At 41.5% G+C, this 18,698-nt stretch overlaps 1 protein-coding gene and 1 non-coding gene across 2 annotated transcripts; both read left to right on the top strand.

The window, feature by feature from the left end:
* Window positions 1-645: 645 nt before the first annotated feature.
* ZBED3 (zinc finger BED-type containing 3) lies at window positions 646-17,770 on the top strand. The gene is made up of 3 exons (XM_037032265.1): window positions 646-740; window positions 7,721-7,855; window positions 15,518-17,770. The coding sequence occupies exon 3, from the start codon at window positions 15,532-15,534 to the stop codon at window positions 16,204-16,206; it is 675 nt and encodes a 224-aa protein (XP_036888160.1). The 5' UTR covers window positions 646-740; window positions 7,721-7,855; window positions 15,518-15,531; the 3' UTR covers window positions 16,207-17,770.
* LOC118977562 (small nucleolar RNA SNORA47) lies at window positions 5,203-5,339 on the top strand. The gene has a single exon (XR_005064565.1). It is a non-coding gene; the product is annotated as a small nucleolar RNA SNORA47 (small nucleolar RNA).
* Window positions 17,771-18,698: the final 928 nt, after the last annotated feature.

Genomic DNA, 18,698 nt, shown 5'->3' with positions numbered 1-18,698 from the left:
TTTTTTGCTAAACATCACTTGCTATTATAGAAATAGCAAATACTAAAATCAGGACTTCTCTTACCTCACAGTTGGTGCCAGCATATTGAGTGTGGCTCCAAAAAGCTGACCCTCAACGTGGAGCCTGGAATAAAGGAAACCGGTGGAGTGGAGCCAAAGTTGCCAACCGCAGAAGCTATTTGCTTGGGGGAAATAAATCTTTGTTGTAAATCACTGAATATCAAAAGCTGACAGATAGACCCTGCTGGTGTTACTAAGTTTTAGTCAACGCCAATGAGCCCTATCTACCTATATCTGTCCAGACCTTGGTTCAGGGAATTTCTTCTAACCACTTGTGCCATCACGCATCTTGATCCTGAAAGGATGCAAGCTGCATTCAGAGACTGAAGACAGGAATCTAGGTCTTGGAAGGTTAATGAAAAGGTACAGAACAAAAATTACATTAACAAAAATCACTAAAGTATTGTTTCATTTCTAAACCTTGGCAAACTTGAATCTGGCATTCTGGGTCCTAGATGGTTTAGAAGTGACTCCCCAGTTCTTTTAACTACAGTTACTGCTCCCCCTTCCCCCAACCCCCCACCTCCACCAGATGCGAGGTGGGGGGGTACCGAGCGCTGTGTCTTTAAGGGGGACGCGCGGAGGTTTCTGCTCCGGACAAAATGTCTGCGAGGATTCTGGACGGGACCAGCAGTCCAACGCCTCCAGCCTCCTTCCCGCCGTGCTCCGGGGATGATGGAGTGAGTGTGCGACTCGAGGCTGGTGCAGCAAGTACCCAGGGCAAGGCGGGGAACCTCCCCGAGGCCCGGTCGGGGGTGGGTGACGCGGTGGGAGGGGGAGCTGGGTGGCGAAGCCGCAGGGGCCGCCCGGGGCCTGGGCCACAGGTGAGCCCGGCAGCCCCGCGGTATCACCAGCTCGCTGTGCCCTGGGTGCAGGCTGCACCCTTCCTCCCCTGTGTTTAGGTTGTCTTTGTGTAAAAGATGCTTTGGCCCTGGTTTCTGCTTAATGGCGCCGTTTAACTTTTCCAGGACCTCGTTTTTCTCGTTCTCTACAGAATCCCCTAAAAAAAGTGACGGGAGCCCGGAGAATCGTCTGCTCTCCCTTTGTTAACGTTACCTCCTTACGCTCAGGCTGCTACCCGTGCGCTCCCGCTTGGGCGCCCTCTCCCTCTAGCGGAGACTCGCTCACTGCGTCCCACTCCGGGGAGGAGAAGCCGTTGTGCGAGCCAGATGCCCCGACCAGAGCCCCGACCAGAGCCCCGACCAGAGCCCTGCCCCCACCTCCAAGCATTCACACAAAAGGGTTTTCTGATCCTTCCTGGGTGTATGGGACCAATTTCCTGTAACTACTTAGGCTAACCAAATGCTTGAAGCTCACCAGGCAAGCTTGTTTTTCCCTCCATGAAAGAAAAGAGTAAGTACCTGCTGCTACCTTCCAAACTTCTCATCAGATCAGACTACAGAGACTGTGTCTTAAAAGAAACTGTTGAAGAAATAGCTTAATACAATGATATCATTAAGGTAATTATTTTTTGCACTTTTCATTATTTGTATACCCTTTTTGGCCAAAAATAGCTTCAGGCGACCACAATAAAAAGTATTCACCGATGGGCAAAAAAAAAACAAGAGCCAAAACCAGGTAATTCTCAATTTAAAAATCTTACTGTTAAAAAAGCCTTCAAAAGTGCAACTTAAAATCCTTTAATTCATATGAAGTTATGCATTTTTACAAGATAAAATGGATCACCACCCTTTTTTTAGGAACATACATATTAAGTAATGTAATGAAATAAAGTTCCACTTTAGGGCAAAACACTTTATGATTTTCATTTAAAAATGCCTTAATGGAGAATACTTCTGAGCCTTTTAGCTAATAGTGGAGTTGTCTGAGAGTTCGGCTAATGACACTTAGAGAACATCTCTGATTCAGCATATAAACAGCTGCAGGTCCAGTACATTTTTTACAGTCCATGTTGAAGCTTTTTCTAAATATTTTCATACTTGACCCTTTATTCCCTGACCCAGATATCCACATCTTACAATTTGGAGGCATTTTTACTTGCTTTTAAACTTCATTACAGGCTTTTAAACTTCAGCCTGGTGATTCCAGACTACTTTTCCTAATTGTATCTCTTTATAAAGAGATTAATACATGGCAGTAAACTAATATTTCAACATAAATTGGACAGGTAACATGAATTGTGGTTTCTTTGATACTTCTCTTGTCAAGGCTAATTATTTGCTTTAATTAATATGTTCTGCTTTGATTTAAATTACTGGTGGACAGCCCTGGCTGGCGCAGCTCAGTGGATTGAGCACAGGTCTGTGAACCACACGAACACGGTTCGATTCCCAGTCAGGGCACATGCCTGGGTTGCGAGCCAGTTCCCAGAAGGGGACACGTGAGAGGCAACCATACATTGATATTTCTCTCCCTCTCCTTTCCCTTCCCCTCTAAAAATGAATAAATAAAATCTTAAAAAAAAATAAAAGAAAAACTTAAAAAATAAATAAATTACTCATGGACAAAATTATTTTTACTGTTTTTACACAAGTCTGTGTAAATTTCACACTAGTGTCAATTTCTTAGCTTAAATCCAGATTCAACCTACACATGATTGTTTAAAACTGGTGGATTAATCCAAATGATGGGATTAGCCTTGACAGGAGAAGAACAGATAGAGGTGCAAACCATTCTCTACTTCTTTTTGAGAACATTGCCTGGTTCTTTGACCTTTAGCCTATGAAATATTTTGTATGTGTGCAAGCATTAAGTATAAAATACTATAGTGAACTTTTATGGGTGGTCTATAGGATGATCTTAATGTCATAGTTGTATACTAAGTATTATATTTATACAAATTATTCACCCAGGTTTTGATCTCTTCCCTTATTCTCTATATTAGTATTCAAGGAGAACGTACTGAGGAATCTGTATGAGTCAGCACTAGTGGTAAAGTGTTTTTGTGAATTTTGTGCCCTGAGGGGGGTGGGGAAGGGAAGAGGCTGAAGCAGCAGTGCCTGCAGGAGCATTTGTGTTGGGGCCCCGAAGACCCACCCCTTCCCCAGTGTGGACACCATGTGATGGAATCTGCCCCCCTAAGTGAACCTTTACCACACATATCCGAATTATTGCTGGAAGCATCTCTCACCACCCAATGGTGAGCTTCCAGAAGGCAGGAGCTGACTATGTGGTTATCCTCTTGGCATCCTGGGCAGCAAGCAGACACCTGACCCTGAGCGGGTGCACAGTGAGCATTTGAATGAAAGAACAGTTGTGGTAAATGGATGTGGGCAAAATATTTACATTCATTGGGCACTTCTCTGGTGGTTTAAAAGCTGTTCAAAGAGAAATTAAGGGACCTCTCATTTTTTCACTTTCTTCTTGTTAACTAGCCATCTAGTTCATGGATGTGCTTTCTGTTAAGTACTTGGTAAGGAAGAAATGCATATCACAGGGTTCCTGCTAACCAGACCTCCCTACCATCTTCTGAGTCATGAGTAACATATTTTACATGAAAGTCAATTTAGGAAGAGAAAAATACATTGGGCTGGGGAGGGGTGGTAGATCTATGATTCTTTATTTGCTTTTTGTATTCAAAATCCTCATGAGAATTCTTCCAACTTGAACTACCTACTTACTGTATTGAATAATAGAATGTCAAAAGAAAAATAACCCTGCCTTTTAGCCACTAAGACCTAAATGTGGGCATGTTTGTGCAGTAAATATTGATAGCTTCTTGTGTTCATGCCTTGAATTTATATAGCGCTGGGAAGTCCAACAATGAGTCACTTGCGTCATCTGATGTCAGCCACTAGTTTAAAGGCAGATAGTCTTATCTCATCCCTTGACAAACAGAGATACGGAGATTCAGGTGAACTGGGTCTAGGAAACAGAGAATTGAGTTTATTGCATTTAATGCAGCGTCCCCTGAGTGCCTGCCCTGTGCCAGAGAGATGGATGGGTGAGGGTGGGCTTCTCTCCCATGGCATCCTGCAGCTCCTGTGGGTATAGAAAATCCTGCTTGGGCAGGGCACAGCAAACCACCCAAAACTGAACAACCCACTCACCCCATCCCTCCAGGGCCAGACTACTGCCTCACAGGACTCTTCCCTCCAGCCTCCATAGTTAAGACTACCTAGTCCAGCCTGGGCTCACATGCATGAGGAGTGTTTTGTAATTTTAATATATTTATGTATAGGTCCCGCCATATACATATGCTGCCTTACACATGATCACATGCATGCTTTGTACTTTTTTCTTTCCTCTTCATATTTATCTCTAACCCTTCTCCCTCCTTTCACATCAGCTGTCAGCCCCACAGCCCATAATATGTCTTCTTCCTTATCCATCTTTGTACTTATACAGATCTGCATATGGTTTCATAATAATGAGATCATACATTAAATGTTCTGAAATGTACTTTTCTCCAGGAACCCCTCTAGCTCATCTGGCAGAGCTCCGATCCGTCTTTTTCATGGCTGCGTAATACTCCCTGCAGTGACCATGTATTGTTTACCCGGCCATTCACTGATAGTTATCCCTTTGTTTCCAGCTTTTTGTCATACTAAATAATACTGTATACATACGACTGTACACATTAATACTTTTAGTTCTTCAGAAAAATTCCCATGTGTGGAATTCCTGATTACATTTATTGTTAAACAGTAGAAATTGCCAGATTGCTTTCCTAAAAGCCTTCATATCTCCACTGGTAATACATGAGCATACCCTTTTCTCTACCCCTCTTCCAGCTTTGGCTGATAGACCTCTTCATTTTTGTTACTGTGATGGATCTGAAATGAGATCTCATTATTACTTTAACAGTACTCCCCTGAAGATAAGTGATATTATGCATCTTTTCACAAGTGTCCTGGCCATCTGACTTTACACTTAGGTCCTTTACCTACTCAAAATTCTTGCCTATCTTTTATTGGGCTTTTTGTCTCTTCCTTGGAAGTTTGTATGAGTTCTACATGTATTAGGTTTGTAGCTGAAGAGTTTAAGGCTTCACTTCCAAGCCAATGTGGTTTACTGGAAGGCCTCGCTCCCTCTGCACTTAAAAGGGTTGTTGAAATGAGCTCAGGGGCTGTTTAGCAGAGATAGGCAGGCCATTATCGATGGGCAGTCCCAGGCTGCTGGTCTCTCTTTAACTGCTGAGTCTGAACAGAAGACTGTATTGAGCCAAAATGTAGCTATGTGCGGAGGACTGAGAAGGTGAGGCAGTTCTGTACCGTGCTGCCTTCCGCTGGTTAAGACCTCCAAGAGAAAAGGCCTACCGAGGCAGAGGTGTCCCTCTGTCACCCTTGGAGGGACAGTGCTGAGCTGGCCGACATTTGTGGTGCTGTTTGTCCCTGGCTCAGATATTCTACTAAGTCTAAAGGATTTGCCCATCAAAATTAGTGCTTCTCAGCCCTGGTTGGCGTGGCTCAGTGGATTGAGCTCGGGCCTGTGAACCAGATGATCGCAGTTCGATTCCCAGTCAGGGCACATGCCTGGGTTGCAGGCTGGTTCCTTGCAGGCTAACTACCAGCAGGGGGCGCACAAAAGGCAACCATACATTGATGTTTCCCTCTCTCCTTCCCCTCTAAAAATAAATAAATAAATAAAATCTTAAAAAAAAAATTAGTGCTTCTCACTCTTGTCTCCACCTTCGCTCGTACAAGAGGTGGTGCCTGTGTCAGTGGCCCTCCTCTAAGCATCCCGGATTTTGCAGAGACCCAGACACTTCTTGCAGGGAAGTAAAGCATGACAGTAATTGGTCACTCTGGCACTTTTAGGGGTACTCTCAGACTTTGGCACAGGTAAGAGAGTCTGTAGGTTATGTGCAATTTTCAATCCCAACTCAAGAAAGCATACCAGAATGTGAAGTGATAGTCTTGATATTACTGAAAAACTTTAAATCTCTTTTCATATATCCAATAAAAATAGGGATGCATTATACTATTCAGCCCATTTTTATGTATGCCCAATAGTTTAAAAAGGGGACGCTAAGATTCAAATGTAGAAAAAATGGAATTATAAACAAAGGAAAAAGAAGTGTAGAAAAATTTAAGATATAGATGGATAACGAAAAGCATTCCTAAGACTAAAATCTCATTCTTTTTACTAGTCATAAGAAAAAAAAAATCCACCCTGACAGGTGTGGCTCATTTGGTGGGCACTGTCGTGCAAAGGCAAAGGCCGCCAGTTCTGTTCCCAGTCAGGGCACATGCCTGGATGGCAGGTTTGGTCCCAGGTTGGGGCACATGCCAGAGGCAACCAATCCATGTTTCCCTCTCACACTGATGTTTCTCTCCCTCTCTTTCTCCTTCCCTTCCCCTCTCTCAAATAACTAAATAAATCAATTTTAAAAAATGGTTCTTGCAGTAGTCTCTAACTCCTCTCATTCCACCACTCCCACTTTGGGGACTTTAGTAATTTAATAAATCTCTTGGATGAAATCTAGCCTTTAATTTCTAAAGAGCTTTTATACTAATCGATCATCATTAGTAACCATACTCAAATCAATGCCTATTATATCAGAAGATATGTAACTGGCTGTTTCTTTTATTAAAAAAGACCTGGTACTTATCATTTTTGCTTTTTCTTGTAAATTCATTATCTTTTTTCAAAATGTGAAAGATATGTTAAGTGCCATGACTGACCCTAAGTAGACTTGCTTAATGAGAAAAGAAATAATAAGGTTTAGTAAGTGGTAATTCATCTATAACAAGGCTATTAGCAATTGAATTAAAATCTTAAAGTACCCTGGCTGGTGTAGCTCAGTGGATTGAGTGTGGGCCTGCGAACCAGGCGATCGCGGTTCGATTCCCAGTCAGGGCACATGCCTGGGTTGCAGGCCAGTTTCCGGCAGGGGCCAGTTCCCTGCAGGGGATGCACCAGAAGCAACCATACATTGATGTTTCCTTCCTCTCTCCTTCTCTTCCCCTCTAAAGATAAATAAATAAAATATTTTTTAAAAAAATCTTAAAGTAAATTCTACTGATATAGCAACTTATTTCTCCTGTTCTCATCTTTGTCTTCAGTCATTCATCGTTGCATTTAATAAAAGGGATTCTGAAACGTTATCATCTCACTGCTGCTGGTTCAAATCCTGGCAGCATGAACGAGCATTAGCTACCTCCGTGCGCAGCATCCTCCCAGCTTGGCCTTGACTTCCCCCCTGAAATAAGTTCAGATGAGTTCCAAGAGCCTGTCCTGTGTTCTCTCACAATCTTTACACTTTCAAAGCAGGTCTGTTTGGAATCACACATTTGGTCCTTTGTGAGGTTATTTCCTAAAGAATAAACTTCACTTTCTTACCCCTTTCTTACCCCGCCATGTGCGATGGGTTATCGCAGTGGTAAATTGTTTTCCTAATGGAGCAGTCTTTGCAGTGATGGTCACCACATAGTGTTTGGATCCCTTTTGACACAGATATTTTGTTGGGCAAAGCAAGAAGCTATTCTTTTTCTTTACTTTTTTTCTTAATTAAAAATATTGAGCAAGCTATGTATCTTTCAAATACATAGAGAGGGGGCCTGAGCAATTAGTTGGGATGAGCAATGTGGAAAATCAATTTTATTTGCTGTATGACTCAAACACGTACTTATTAAAGGGTCTGAAAAAGTGAACACTAGAAGGACATGCTGTTAACCAGTGTTTCTAGTTTCTATCTTCAAGGCTGTTTAATTGAATTTCTTCTACTCAGCTGCCTGTCCTCTGAATTTACTCCTAGTACTGCGGATCGTCCTTCGAAGCTCAGGGCTAATGCTGCACTGTTTCTGCCCGAGAACCTGGGTTGGCTGGAAACCCTGAGGCAATGACAGGGACCTCAGTGCCCTCAGGACATGGCCCGCCAACTAATTTAAAGGTAAAAGTTTAGAAAGTTGTTTTGTATATTTTTCTTTCCTAAATGTGAAAATTTATTTTAATGGCTTTTAGTACTGTCAATTTTCTCATAAACATTGTTTTTAAAATCACAAAGTGGTACACCTGAAACTAATACATAATAATATTGAATATAAACTATAACTGAAAAATAAAATTTAAAGTTTTTTTAAATCACAAAATGAAGACACTTTTATCATGAACCAAGTATCTCGTTGAAACTTTATTAAAAGGCTGTTCACTACTATTACTTTCACCCCTGAAGTTGAAGAAACTAGTTTTCCTAAAACTTCTTTTCTGCTCATTTCTAAAGTTTACTCTGCAACACTGAAAGGGAACTAGAAAAGGGAACCTTGCTCTTATTCTGAAAAAAAAGGGACAATAACTTTTAAAAAATTTATTTATTTAATTGTTCAAGTACAGTTTTCTGTCTTTTGCTCCCAGCCCAGCTCACCCACCCCCCCAGTCACAATAACTTTTTAATAGGAGAACAGGAGAGACTAATTAAAATACATATATAGTGGACTTCCAGTCAAGATGGAGGAGTAGGTAAATGCTATGTTCACCCCCTCTCATGACTACATCAGAGTTACAATTAAATTATAGAATAACCATCCCTGAGAACCATCTGAAGATGAGCTGAACAGAAGTTTTATCACTGAAGGTATATAGAAGAAGCCACAATGAGACTGGTAGGAGGGGCAGAGACATGGAGCAGGTAGGTCCCACACAAACAGCATGGCGATCAAGAATCTAGAAGAATATCTCAGCTGTGGAGATCTCCTGTAAGGAGTGAGGGGTCCCAGCCACATAGTGAACTCCACAGGCAAGTACACCAGCCCCAGAGAGAGGAGATCCCACAACATCCTGCTGTGAAAACCAGTGGGAATTATAGCCAAGAGGGATGTGGGGCTTCTGGAGACTCCAGCATCCTCTCAAAAGGCATGTGCACATATTCACTCACTCACAACTCACTTGTTATGGGCTCCAGTACAGGATCAGCAGCCCCCCAAATGCTACAGACATACAAGGAGAAACTAAATTGACTAGCTTCGGGGCAAGGGCAAGAGGGTCAGAGATCAGGGCAACTCTCTCCAGGATGGAAGTGCTGGCTGGCACCATTGTTCCTGGGTTGAGCAATCCTCCCACCAAGCCTGCAAGTGCAGGTAGGTACCAAATCTGTGCTCTCCATGAACCTGGTTAACACCACCCAGCCCTGGTGATTCCCTGAGGTGCCACCCCAACCAAGCCACCTGAGCCACATCCAGTGGCTTTTGCACATGAGTGGGCTGCCTTGGCTCATACTGTGAACTTTCCTGAAATTTCTCAAAGATCCACAAAACCCATACAAACAGCAGCTGGCCTCAGTGTGCTTCTTTACCTCTTGCTAAGTGGCCCCAAACCCAGCACAAAGAGCAACTGGTTTCAACTTGCATTGTAACTCTTCCCATCATGTGACCCCAGTCCTGACATAAGCTGCAGCCAGTGTTTGGAACATATCTTCAGTGTAGGGGCCACAGCCTGGAAAAAGTGGTGGCTGACCTCAACTCACATGTGGTGCCCACCCAAGGGTCCCCACCCCAGCACTACTGGCAGCTGGCCTCAGTCCACAGCCTCTCCCAAGCATGTCCAAGCCAAGCACGAGTAACAGCTAATTACAGATCACTTTGTAGCTCCCACCAGACATCCCCAAGCCTGGCAGAAATGGAAGCTGATCTTGGCCTGCACCAGAGGCCCCCCAAGAGGCTTCAGCACCAACACATGGTGGCTGGTTTCAGACCACACAGAGAACTACCCATGCAGCTCCACAAACAACATATCCAAAGGGCAGACTCAGCTGGCACCAGAGCCACACTAAAGTGACTCCCACCTCATGGGGTCAGCCCCCACACAAGAGCTCGTCCACTGTGGTCATGGCTGGCCCTCAGCCTGATGGTCAGTTCCACCCACTAACATGCCATCAGCAATCTAGGTTCACTACAACAGGAGGAAACACACAACCTACACAAGGGACACTCCTGAAGTGCCAGCTCAGGGGACCAGGGAGACTGCAGCACTGGTACCCACAGAATACCTACTACATAAGGCCACTATGATAAGACTGGGAAATGTAGCAGATCTACATACACAGAAACAAACACAGGGAGTCAGCCAAAATGAAGAGACAACAAGACATGTTCCAAATGAAAGCACAGGACAAAACTCCAGAAAAATAACTAAACAGAATGAAGATAAGCAGTCTACTACATACAGAATTCAAAATAGGAGTTATAAGGATGCTCAGTGAATTTGAGGGAGGAATAGATGAACTCAGTGATAACTTCAAAAAAGAGATGGAAATCATAAAAAAGAACGAATCAGAAATGAAGAATACAATATCTGAAATGAAGAATATACTAGAAGGAATCGGCAGCAGGATAGATGAAGCAGAGGACTGAATTGGCTATCTGAAAGACAAGGTAGCAGAAAACATTCAGAATAGCAAAAAAGAAAAAAAAGAATCCCCCCGACAAAGTGAGAATAGTTTAAGCGACCTCTAGAACAACATCAAGCGTACTAATATTTGCATAGTAGGAGTACCAGCAGGAGAAAAGAGCAAGGAATTGAAACCTACTTTGAACAATAATGACTGAAAACTTCCCTAGTCTGGTGAAGAAAATAGATATACAAGTCCAGGAATGCAGAGTCCCAAACAAAATGAACCCAAAGAAGCCCACATCAAGACACATCATAATTAAAATGCCAAAGATTAAAGACAAACAGGAATCTTAAAAGTAGCAAGAAATAAGCAGTTAGATACCTACAAGGAAGCACCCGTAACACTGTCAACTGATTTCACAACAGAAACTTTGCAGGCCGGAAGGAATTGGCACAAAATTTTCAAAGTGATGAAAAAAAAATGCAACCCTACAACTAAGATTACTCTACCCAACAAGCCTATCATTTAGAATTGAAGGAGAGATAAGTCTCCCAGACAAGAAAAAAAACGAAAGGAGTTCATCACTACTAAACCGGTAGTAGAAGAAATGTTAAAGGGACTTCTATAAATAGAAAAAGAACAATCGAAAATATGGATGAGAAAACAGGAAAGAAAAATATTTTCACTAACAAACAGTAAAAGCAATGGATCAAACAACTCTAAAGCTGGTATCAAGGTTACAAAGCAAAAGTAGGGAAAACATGTATTTATAATAGTAAATAAGGGATACCCCCCCCACACAAAAGAAGTAAAAAATAATGACAAAAACAAACATGGAGGGGTGAGTATAAAGCGAAGTGATTTCAGAATGTGTTTCAACTTAAGCAACCATCAACTTAAAATTGACTGCTATGGAGTTGGCCAAAAGTTCATTAGTACTTAGTGGTCTTTAACTTTATTCAAAACAATTCTGTTAGACTGTATTGTGACAGCTGTCATATCAGTGTGAATTTAAAAAGAAACATCAAAATTGATGAATTTTCGTGCAGCTATTTTAATATTGAAGATGGAAGAAATAAGTGACATTTTCAGTGTATTATACTTTATTATTTCAAGAAAGGTAAAACAAAAAAGATTTGTGCAGTGTATGGAGAAAGTGCTGTGACTGATCAAATGTGTCAAAAGTGGTTTGCAAAGTTTCTTGGTACTATGAATATTTTAGCCAAATAATTCTTTGCTGTGGGGCTCTCTTATGCACTGGAAGATGTTTAGTGGCACCCCTGGTCTCTACCCACTAGAAGCCAACAGTGGAAGATATCTGGTAGCCACAAACCAAAAATCTAGAAGAAAGAGAGAGAATGGAATCCAAATATTATAACACTCTAGAGAGTCATCAACATGCAAGAGACTAAGAAAGGAACAGAACTACAAAAACAATCAGAAAACAATTAATAAAATGGCAATAACAGCAAAGAATTACTTTAAATGTAAATGGACTAAATGCTCCAATTAAAAGACATAATGTGACTAAATGGTTTATTAGAAAACCAAGACCTGTACCAATGCTGCCTATACAACCTTCCATGGATGAATCAGGGGAAAAAAAAACCCAAAATCTAAAGACTTTAAATTGAAAGACACACACAGACTCAAAGTAAAGGGATGGAAAAAGATATTTCTTGCAAGTGGAAATTTTTTAAAAACTGGGATAACAATACCTAGACAAAATACACTTAAAATAAGGGCAATGATAAGGAGTAAAGAAGTGCATTTCATAATGATAAAGGGATCAATCCAACAAGAAAATTATGCACCCAACATAGGAGCACCTAAATATATAAAGCAAATGTTGATGGACATAAAGGGAGACATCAACAGTAATACAGTAATAGTAGGGGACTTCAACACCCCACTGACATCAATAGATAGGTCATCCAAACAGAAAATCAACAAGAAAACAGTGGCCTTAAATGACACATTAGACAAGATGACTATACATTCTTTTCAAGTGCACCTGAAACATTTTTTCCAGGAGAGATCACATGTTAGAAAATACTACAAACAATTATATGCTGACAAATTGTACAAATTTGAAGAAATGGGTGAATTCCTGGGAACATACAACCCTCTATGGATGAATCAGGAAAAAAAACCCCAAACCTAAAGACACTGATAACTACTATCAAAATCAAACCACTAATCAATAAACTACCAACAAACAAAAGCCTCTGACCCAGAGGCTTCACAGATGAATTTTATAAAACATTCAAAAAATTAATACCTAGCCTCAAAATATTCCATAAAATTGAAGAGGAGAGAAGCCTCCCAAATTCATTTTATGAGAACAGCACTACCCTGATACCAAAACCAAAGAAACTTGAAAAACAAAAAAGAAAATTGTAAGCCAATATTCCTGATGAATATAGATACAAAAATCCTCAACAAAATATTAACAAATTCAGTAATACATTAAAAATATGATCCATGATCAATTAGGATTTATTCCCAGCATGTAAGCTTGGTTTAATAGCTACAAATCAATTAACATGATATACCACATAAAAATGAAAAATAAAAATCATACGATCATACCAATATATGCAGAGAAAGCATTTGGCAAAATCCAACATTCATTTATGATCAAAACTTTCAGTCAAGTGAGAATAGAGGGAATACACCTCAACATAATAAAGGCTATATATGACAAATCCACAGCTAACATCATACTTGATAATAAAAAGCTAATGAAAGTGTTTTCCTTAAGATCAAGAACATGACAATGATGTCCACTTTCACCACTTTTACTCAACATAGTAAAGTCCTAGCCATGGCAATTGACCCCTCCCCCCTCCAAAGGCAATAAAGCCATCCAAATTGGAAAGGAAAAAGCAAAACTGTCATGTGTAAATGGCATGATACTATATACATAGAACCCTAAAGATTCCACTAAAAATCTCTTAGAACAAATAAATGAATTCAGTAAAATAGAAGGATACAAAATTAATTTTCAGAACTGAATTGCATTTTTATACACCAATGACAAACTATCAGAAAAAGAAATTAAGGGATGAATCCCATTTATGATTATGTCAAAAAGAATAAAATACCTAGGGATAGTTTTTAATCAAGGAGGTAAAAGACATGTATGTGGAAAATTATAAAACATTAAAGAAAGAAACTGAAGAAGATACAAATAAATGGGAGAATATACAGTGCTCATGGATGAGCACCATTAAAATGTCCATACTACCCAAAGCAATATACAGATTCAATGCAATCTCTATCAAAATACTAATGACATTTTTCATAGAAGCTGAACAAATAATCCTAAAACTTACATAGAACCACAAAAGATCCCAAATAGCCAAAGCAATTTTCTTGACAAAAATAAACAAAGTTGGAGATATCACATGACATGATATAAACTATACTATAAGGCCATAATAGTCAAAGCGGCATGGAACAGGCATAAAAACAGACACATGGATCAATGAAACAGAATAGAGAGCCTAGAAATAAACCCAAGCCTATATGGTTATTTAATACATCACAGCAGAGAAAAAATATACAGTGGGGTAAAGAGAGTCTATTCAATAAATGGTGTTCAGAAACTGGACATATACAAGCAAAAGAATGAAACTGGATCACTTTCTTACACCATATGCAAGGAAAAAAATCAAAATGAATTAAAGACTTAAATGTAAGACCTGAAACTAAAACTCCTAGAAGAAAACTTAGGCAGTAAATTCTCTTAATGTAGCGTTTAGTGATTTTTTTTTGGTATATGTCTCCTTGGGAAAAAGAGAAACAAAAGAAAAATAAACATATGAGAATACTAAAAAAATTTGCACAACGATGGAAATTATCAACAAAACAAAAAGACAACCTACTGAATGGGAGAAGATATTCATGAGACACACCCATTAAGGGGTTAATATCCAAAATATATAAAGTACTTATACAAATTAACACACACATGCACAAACAATCCAAATGAAAAATGGTTGGAAGACATGAACAGATATTACTCACATAGAGATGACCAATAGACATGAAAAGATGTTCAATATCACTAATAATCATGGAAATGAAAATTAAAACCACAATGTCAAACTGGGCACCATCATAAATAAATAACAAGTGATGGTGAGGATGTGAAGGGACAAAAAAAAAACCCTTGTACATCATTGGGACTGTAAATTGGTGCAGCTACTATGGAAAACAGTATGGAGGTTCCTCAAAAAAAACATTAAAAAATAGAACTAGAGTATGACCCAGCAAGTCCACTTCTGGGTATTTATCCAAAGAACTCCAAAACACTAATTCAGAAAAATATATGCATCCTTGTTTATTGTAGCATTACTTACATTAGCCAAGATACGGAAGCAAGCTAAGTTTCTGACCATGGACAAATGAATAAAAATGAAATTTTGCCATTTGTGAAAACCTGGATGGACCTAGGGGATATTTTGCTAAGTGAAATATCAGAGAAAGACAAATATCACATGATTTCACTGATATGTGGAATCTAAAGAACAAAGTAAACAAAACAGAAACAAACTAGTAGATACAGATAACTTTTTTTTCCAGGGAACATTTTTGTAGTTGCAAAGTGGGAGGGGAGTTGTGGAGATGGGTAAAAAAAGGAGAAGGGATTAGGATGTGCAAATTGCTAGTTAAAAAACAGTCACAGGAGTATAAGGTACAGCATGCAGAATATAGTCAGTAATATCGTAATAACGGTATGGTGTCAGGTGGGTACCAGAGTATTCAGGGTGCTCACTTCCCAAGTTATAAAAATGCCTACTCACTATGTTGCACACCTGAAACTAATATAATCATATGTCAACTTTAATTGAAAAATAAAGTTAAAAGTAATGTATACATATAGCACTTACATAGCTAGTTCTTTTCATTTAAGAAGCTTGGCGTCCCAATTTTAGTGTCAGTACTCGTTAGCTTGGGACCCATTTCTAAGAGAATTCTTAGTTAACAAAAGAGGGCTGAACATTTTTAACATTTTTTTGCCTGAGGAGTCAATAATTAGTAATACTGGAAATGGAAACCCAGGTATCTACCAAAAACTAACCGTAGGATTTTTACCTGTAATAAAGGAAGGCATGGTTTCTTCACAGGCTAACTATAATCGTAGAAGTTGTTTGAGTGGTGTATATCTCTCTCTATATAAAATTTGTTGTTCTTACCTCTTCTCCCCTCTGTATGCAGATGCTGCAAAGAGGATGAGGAGGGACAAATTGGTGGTGACCATGGAAGAGACCGGTGGGCAGGACAATGCAGCTGCGCTGGGCAGCCCTTTTCCTGGCCTGGAGCCGGCACCTGCTGGCCGCCTGGGGGCACCATATTCCGAGGCCTGGGGGTACTTTCACTTGGCCCCGGCGCGGCCTGGTCAGCCGTCAGGCTACTGGGCCACCTGCCGGCTGTGCGGGGAGCAGGTGAGCCGAGGCCCGGGCTTCCACGCGGGCACCCCGGCGCTGTGGAGGCACCTGAAGAGCGCGCACCGGCGCGAGCTGGAGAAGAGCGCCGCACGCCGCTCACCGCCCCCGGAGCCCGGCCCTGCTGCGGCCGCAGAGGGCGACTGGGCGCGCTTGCTGGAGCAGATGGGCGCGCTGGCCATCCGGGGAAGCCTGCGAGAGCGTGAGCTGGCGCGGCGCGAGGCAGCTGTGGAGCAGGGCGAGCGCGCCCTGGAGCGGAGGCGCAGGGCCTTGCAGGAGGAGGAGCGAGCTGCGGCCCAGGCACGGCGGGAGCTACAGGCCGAGAAGGAGGCGCTGCAGGCGCGGCTGCGGGAAATGAGCCGTCGCGAAGGCGCCTTGACTACCGCCCCGCTGCAGACTCCTCTCAAAGAGGAGCCGGAGGGGGAGAGGGACGGCTACATGATCACTAAGGTGCAGCTGTAGGTTTGGGCCGCTCCCGCCACCCCATGCCTGTGCTACTCCAAGTGTGGTCCACGGACCAGTGTCTTCACCTCACCTGGGAGCTGAATCTCAGGCCCGCTGCCTCCTAGTGAATCGGAATCTGCAATGGAAGGCCTTGAAAAGCGCTTCCGAGGCCTGAACAAAACTAAAAATCATTTCCAGCCTGGGGTGCCTGAGAGCGCAGGCTCCAGCGGCCCTCTTTGCTGTTGGCATTTAGTGGGCATCGTGCAGGGAGCGGTTTCCCTCCAAATGCCTTTGGGAATGATAGATCCAGCTGCCTGTAGAACCTATATCTCCCATGGCTTTCTACCTGGTGACTCTTAAAAGGACAGAAGCTTCCTTACACACCAAAGACTACCACACCACGTGCCTGTACACCAGCCGGGACAACCCAGGGTGGAGGGTCCGTGGACATAATGGTAAAGCATTTTATCCGAAAGGAAGAATTTTAATCATTTTCTAATGAGTAAGTCTTTGATGAGCAATCTTTGCCCAGCATCAAGTTCAGAAAAGGGGGCCCACTCAGTTTCCACAACTGCTCTTTACCCTCATGATCTCTTGTGCCTCGGCAGGGCAGTTCCGAGAAGCCCTCTGTTCACTCTCCTCCCCAGTTTGCACAATACCAGGTGCACCTTGTTCTATTTCATCTCAGCTGCTTTCTGTCCTGTTTCAGACCCATTGGCAGCTGTGGTCAATGTCCTCACTTTCTGCCTCACACCTGCCTCATTACCAGGAAAACATGACTTTATCCTTCATTGCTAGGAAGAGCACTTTCTTCCCCACCTGACTCCAGTGCCCACTTTTGGGTCAAAGGCGGCATCCCTCCCACCTGAGGCAATCTCCTCTTAAGTTTACATCCATTCCTTTTCCACCTTCACTGGCTCTTTGCTCCATTAGTGTTCCTCTGTTCCTCTTATTCCCTTCCCTTTCCCCAGACTTCCTCTTTCTCAGAAATGCCCAGTTTCCCTTGCACTGAAAAGAAAGACTTCCCCAGCCTGGATGCTGTCAGCTGAACCACCATCCACAGAGGTGGTCCTGCCTATTCTTCCTCCCTGTTTGTCTCCTCTATTCCATGGTCAGCTTTCCAGCTTTCCACACTGGACTCTTCAGGGCCACCTCAATCCCCAGTGGCTAAATATAATGATTTATTCAGGCTTCATTTTGCTTAATCTCTCCCTTCGTGAAATTTCTCCTTTGGTAGGGGGAACCTACTTTTCCTCTAGAGAATTCCTTTTCATGATACAGACTGGGTTCCTTAATGATTTTTCTGAGGTCTATGTTTTTCTCATTTTTTATGTACTGAAAATTTTGAAGCATCCAGAAGTAGTTGAAAGACTAATGCAATGAATAGCCATATCTACCCTCCACCTGAACTCAATAATTGTTAACATTTTGCCATATTTCCTTTCCCCTACACCTCATACATACCTGACATTGCAAGTATTTTAGTATGTATGTGCTAAGAATGAAGACATTGTTCTACATGGTTACAGTGCAATTATCATACCTAAGAATATAAACAATTTCCTAACAGCCTCTAATGTAGTGTCCTTAATCAAAATTCCCCAATTGTCCCAGGAATGTCTAATCTTTATTAAAAAAATAGGCTCCAAAGTTAGTTAATATATTACTTTTGACTATAACCCTTTTATAATCTTAGTCTAGAACATCCCCCTTATTTTTTTCCCCTGACACTGTTTAAAGAGTCCCAGCCACCTGTCTCATAGACTGCCCTACATCTGCATTTGTCTGCTGAGGCCAGTTTCTGCACTCATTCTTACATCACCTACCTGTCAGAGCTACGGTAATCACCTCTGGGCCCACGGCTCCAGAACACGTCCAGCGTTGTGTTCTCCCCCACCCCCACCCCAAACCCTGGCCTGTCTTTCATGTCTAATTCCCTGCTGCGTATTTCCATTTCTACTTGTAAAATTGCCACTACAGATGGAAAGGGCAAATCTATTCAATGCCACATCCCTACCCCTTGTCTTTTCTGGACTCCTAAAATGTATCAGGTACACACATACTTTACATGAATTCTCTTATATTATTCTCATAACATCTCCACAAGGAGGTATTAATACTGGGTTGGCTAAAAAGTTCACTTGTTTTTTCTGTAAGATGGCCCTAGTAGCACTTAGCTGTCTCTAACTTCATTCAAAACAATTTTGTTAGACTGTATTGTGAAAGCTGTCACATCAGTGTGTATTTTTTAAAAACTTTGATCAAAGTTCTTATGTAGTCATTTTAATATTGATGATGGAAGAAATATGCAACATTTAAGGCATATTATGCTTTATTATTTCAAGAAAGATAAAAACACAACTGAAACCTACAAAAAAGATTTGTGGAGAAGGTGCTGTGACTGATCAAATGTGTCAGAAGTGGTTTGCAAAGTTTCGTGCTGGAGATTTCTCTCTGGGTGATGCTCCACGATCAGGTAGACCAGGTGAAATTGATAGCGATCAAATCAA

The sequence above is a fragment of the Sturnira hondurensis genome, unplaced genomic scaffold (genome assembly GCF_014824575.4).
Source record: "Sturnira hondurensis isolate 20B ecotype Veracruz unplaced genomic scaffold, ASM1482457v3 Scaffold0021354, whole genome shotgun sequence".
Lineage (NCBI taxonomy): Eukaryota > Metazoa > Chordata > Mammalia > Chiroptera > Phyllostomidae > Sturnira > Sturnira hondurensis.
This window is presented reverse-complemented; position numbering and strand designations above follow the sequence as displayed.

Bases quoted from the DNA above. Each gene is read 5' to 3' on its own strand.
- ZBED3 (XM_037032265.1), top strand. From the start codon at position 15,532: ATGAGGAGGGACAAATTGGTGGTGACCATGGAAGAGACCGGTGGGCAG.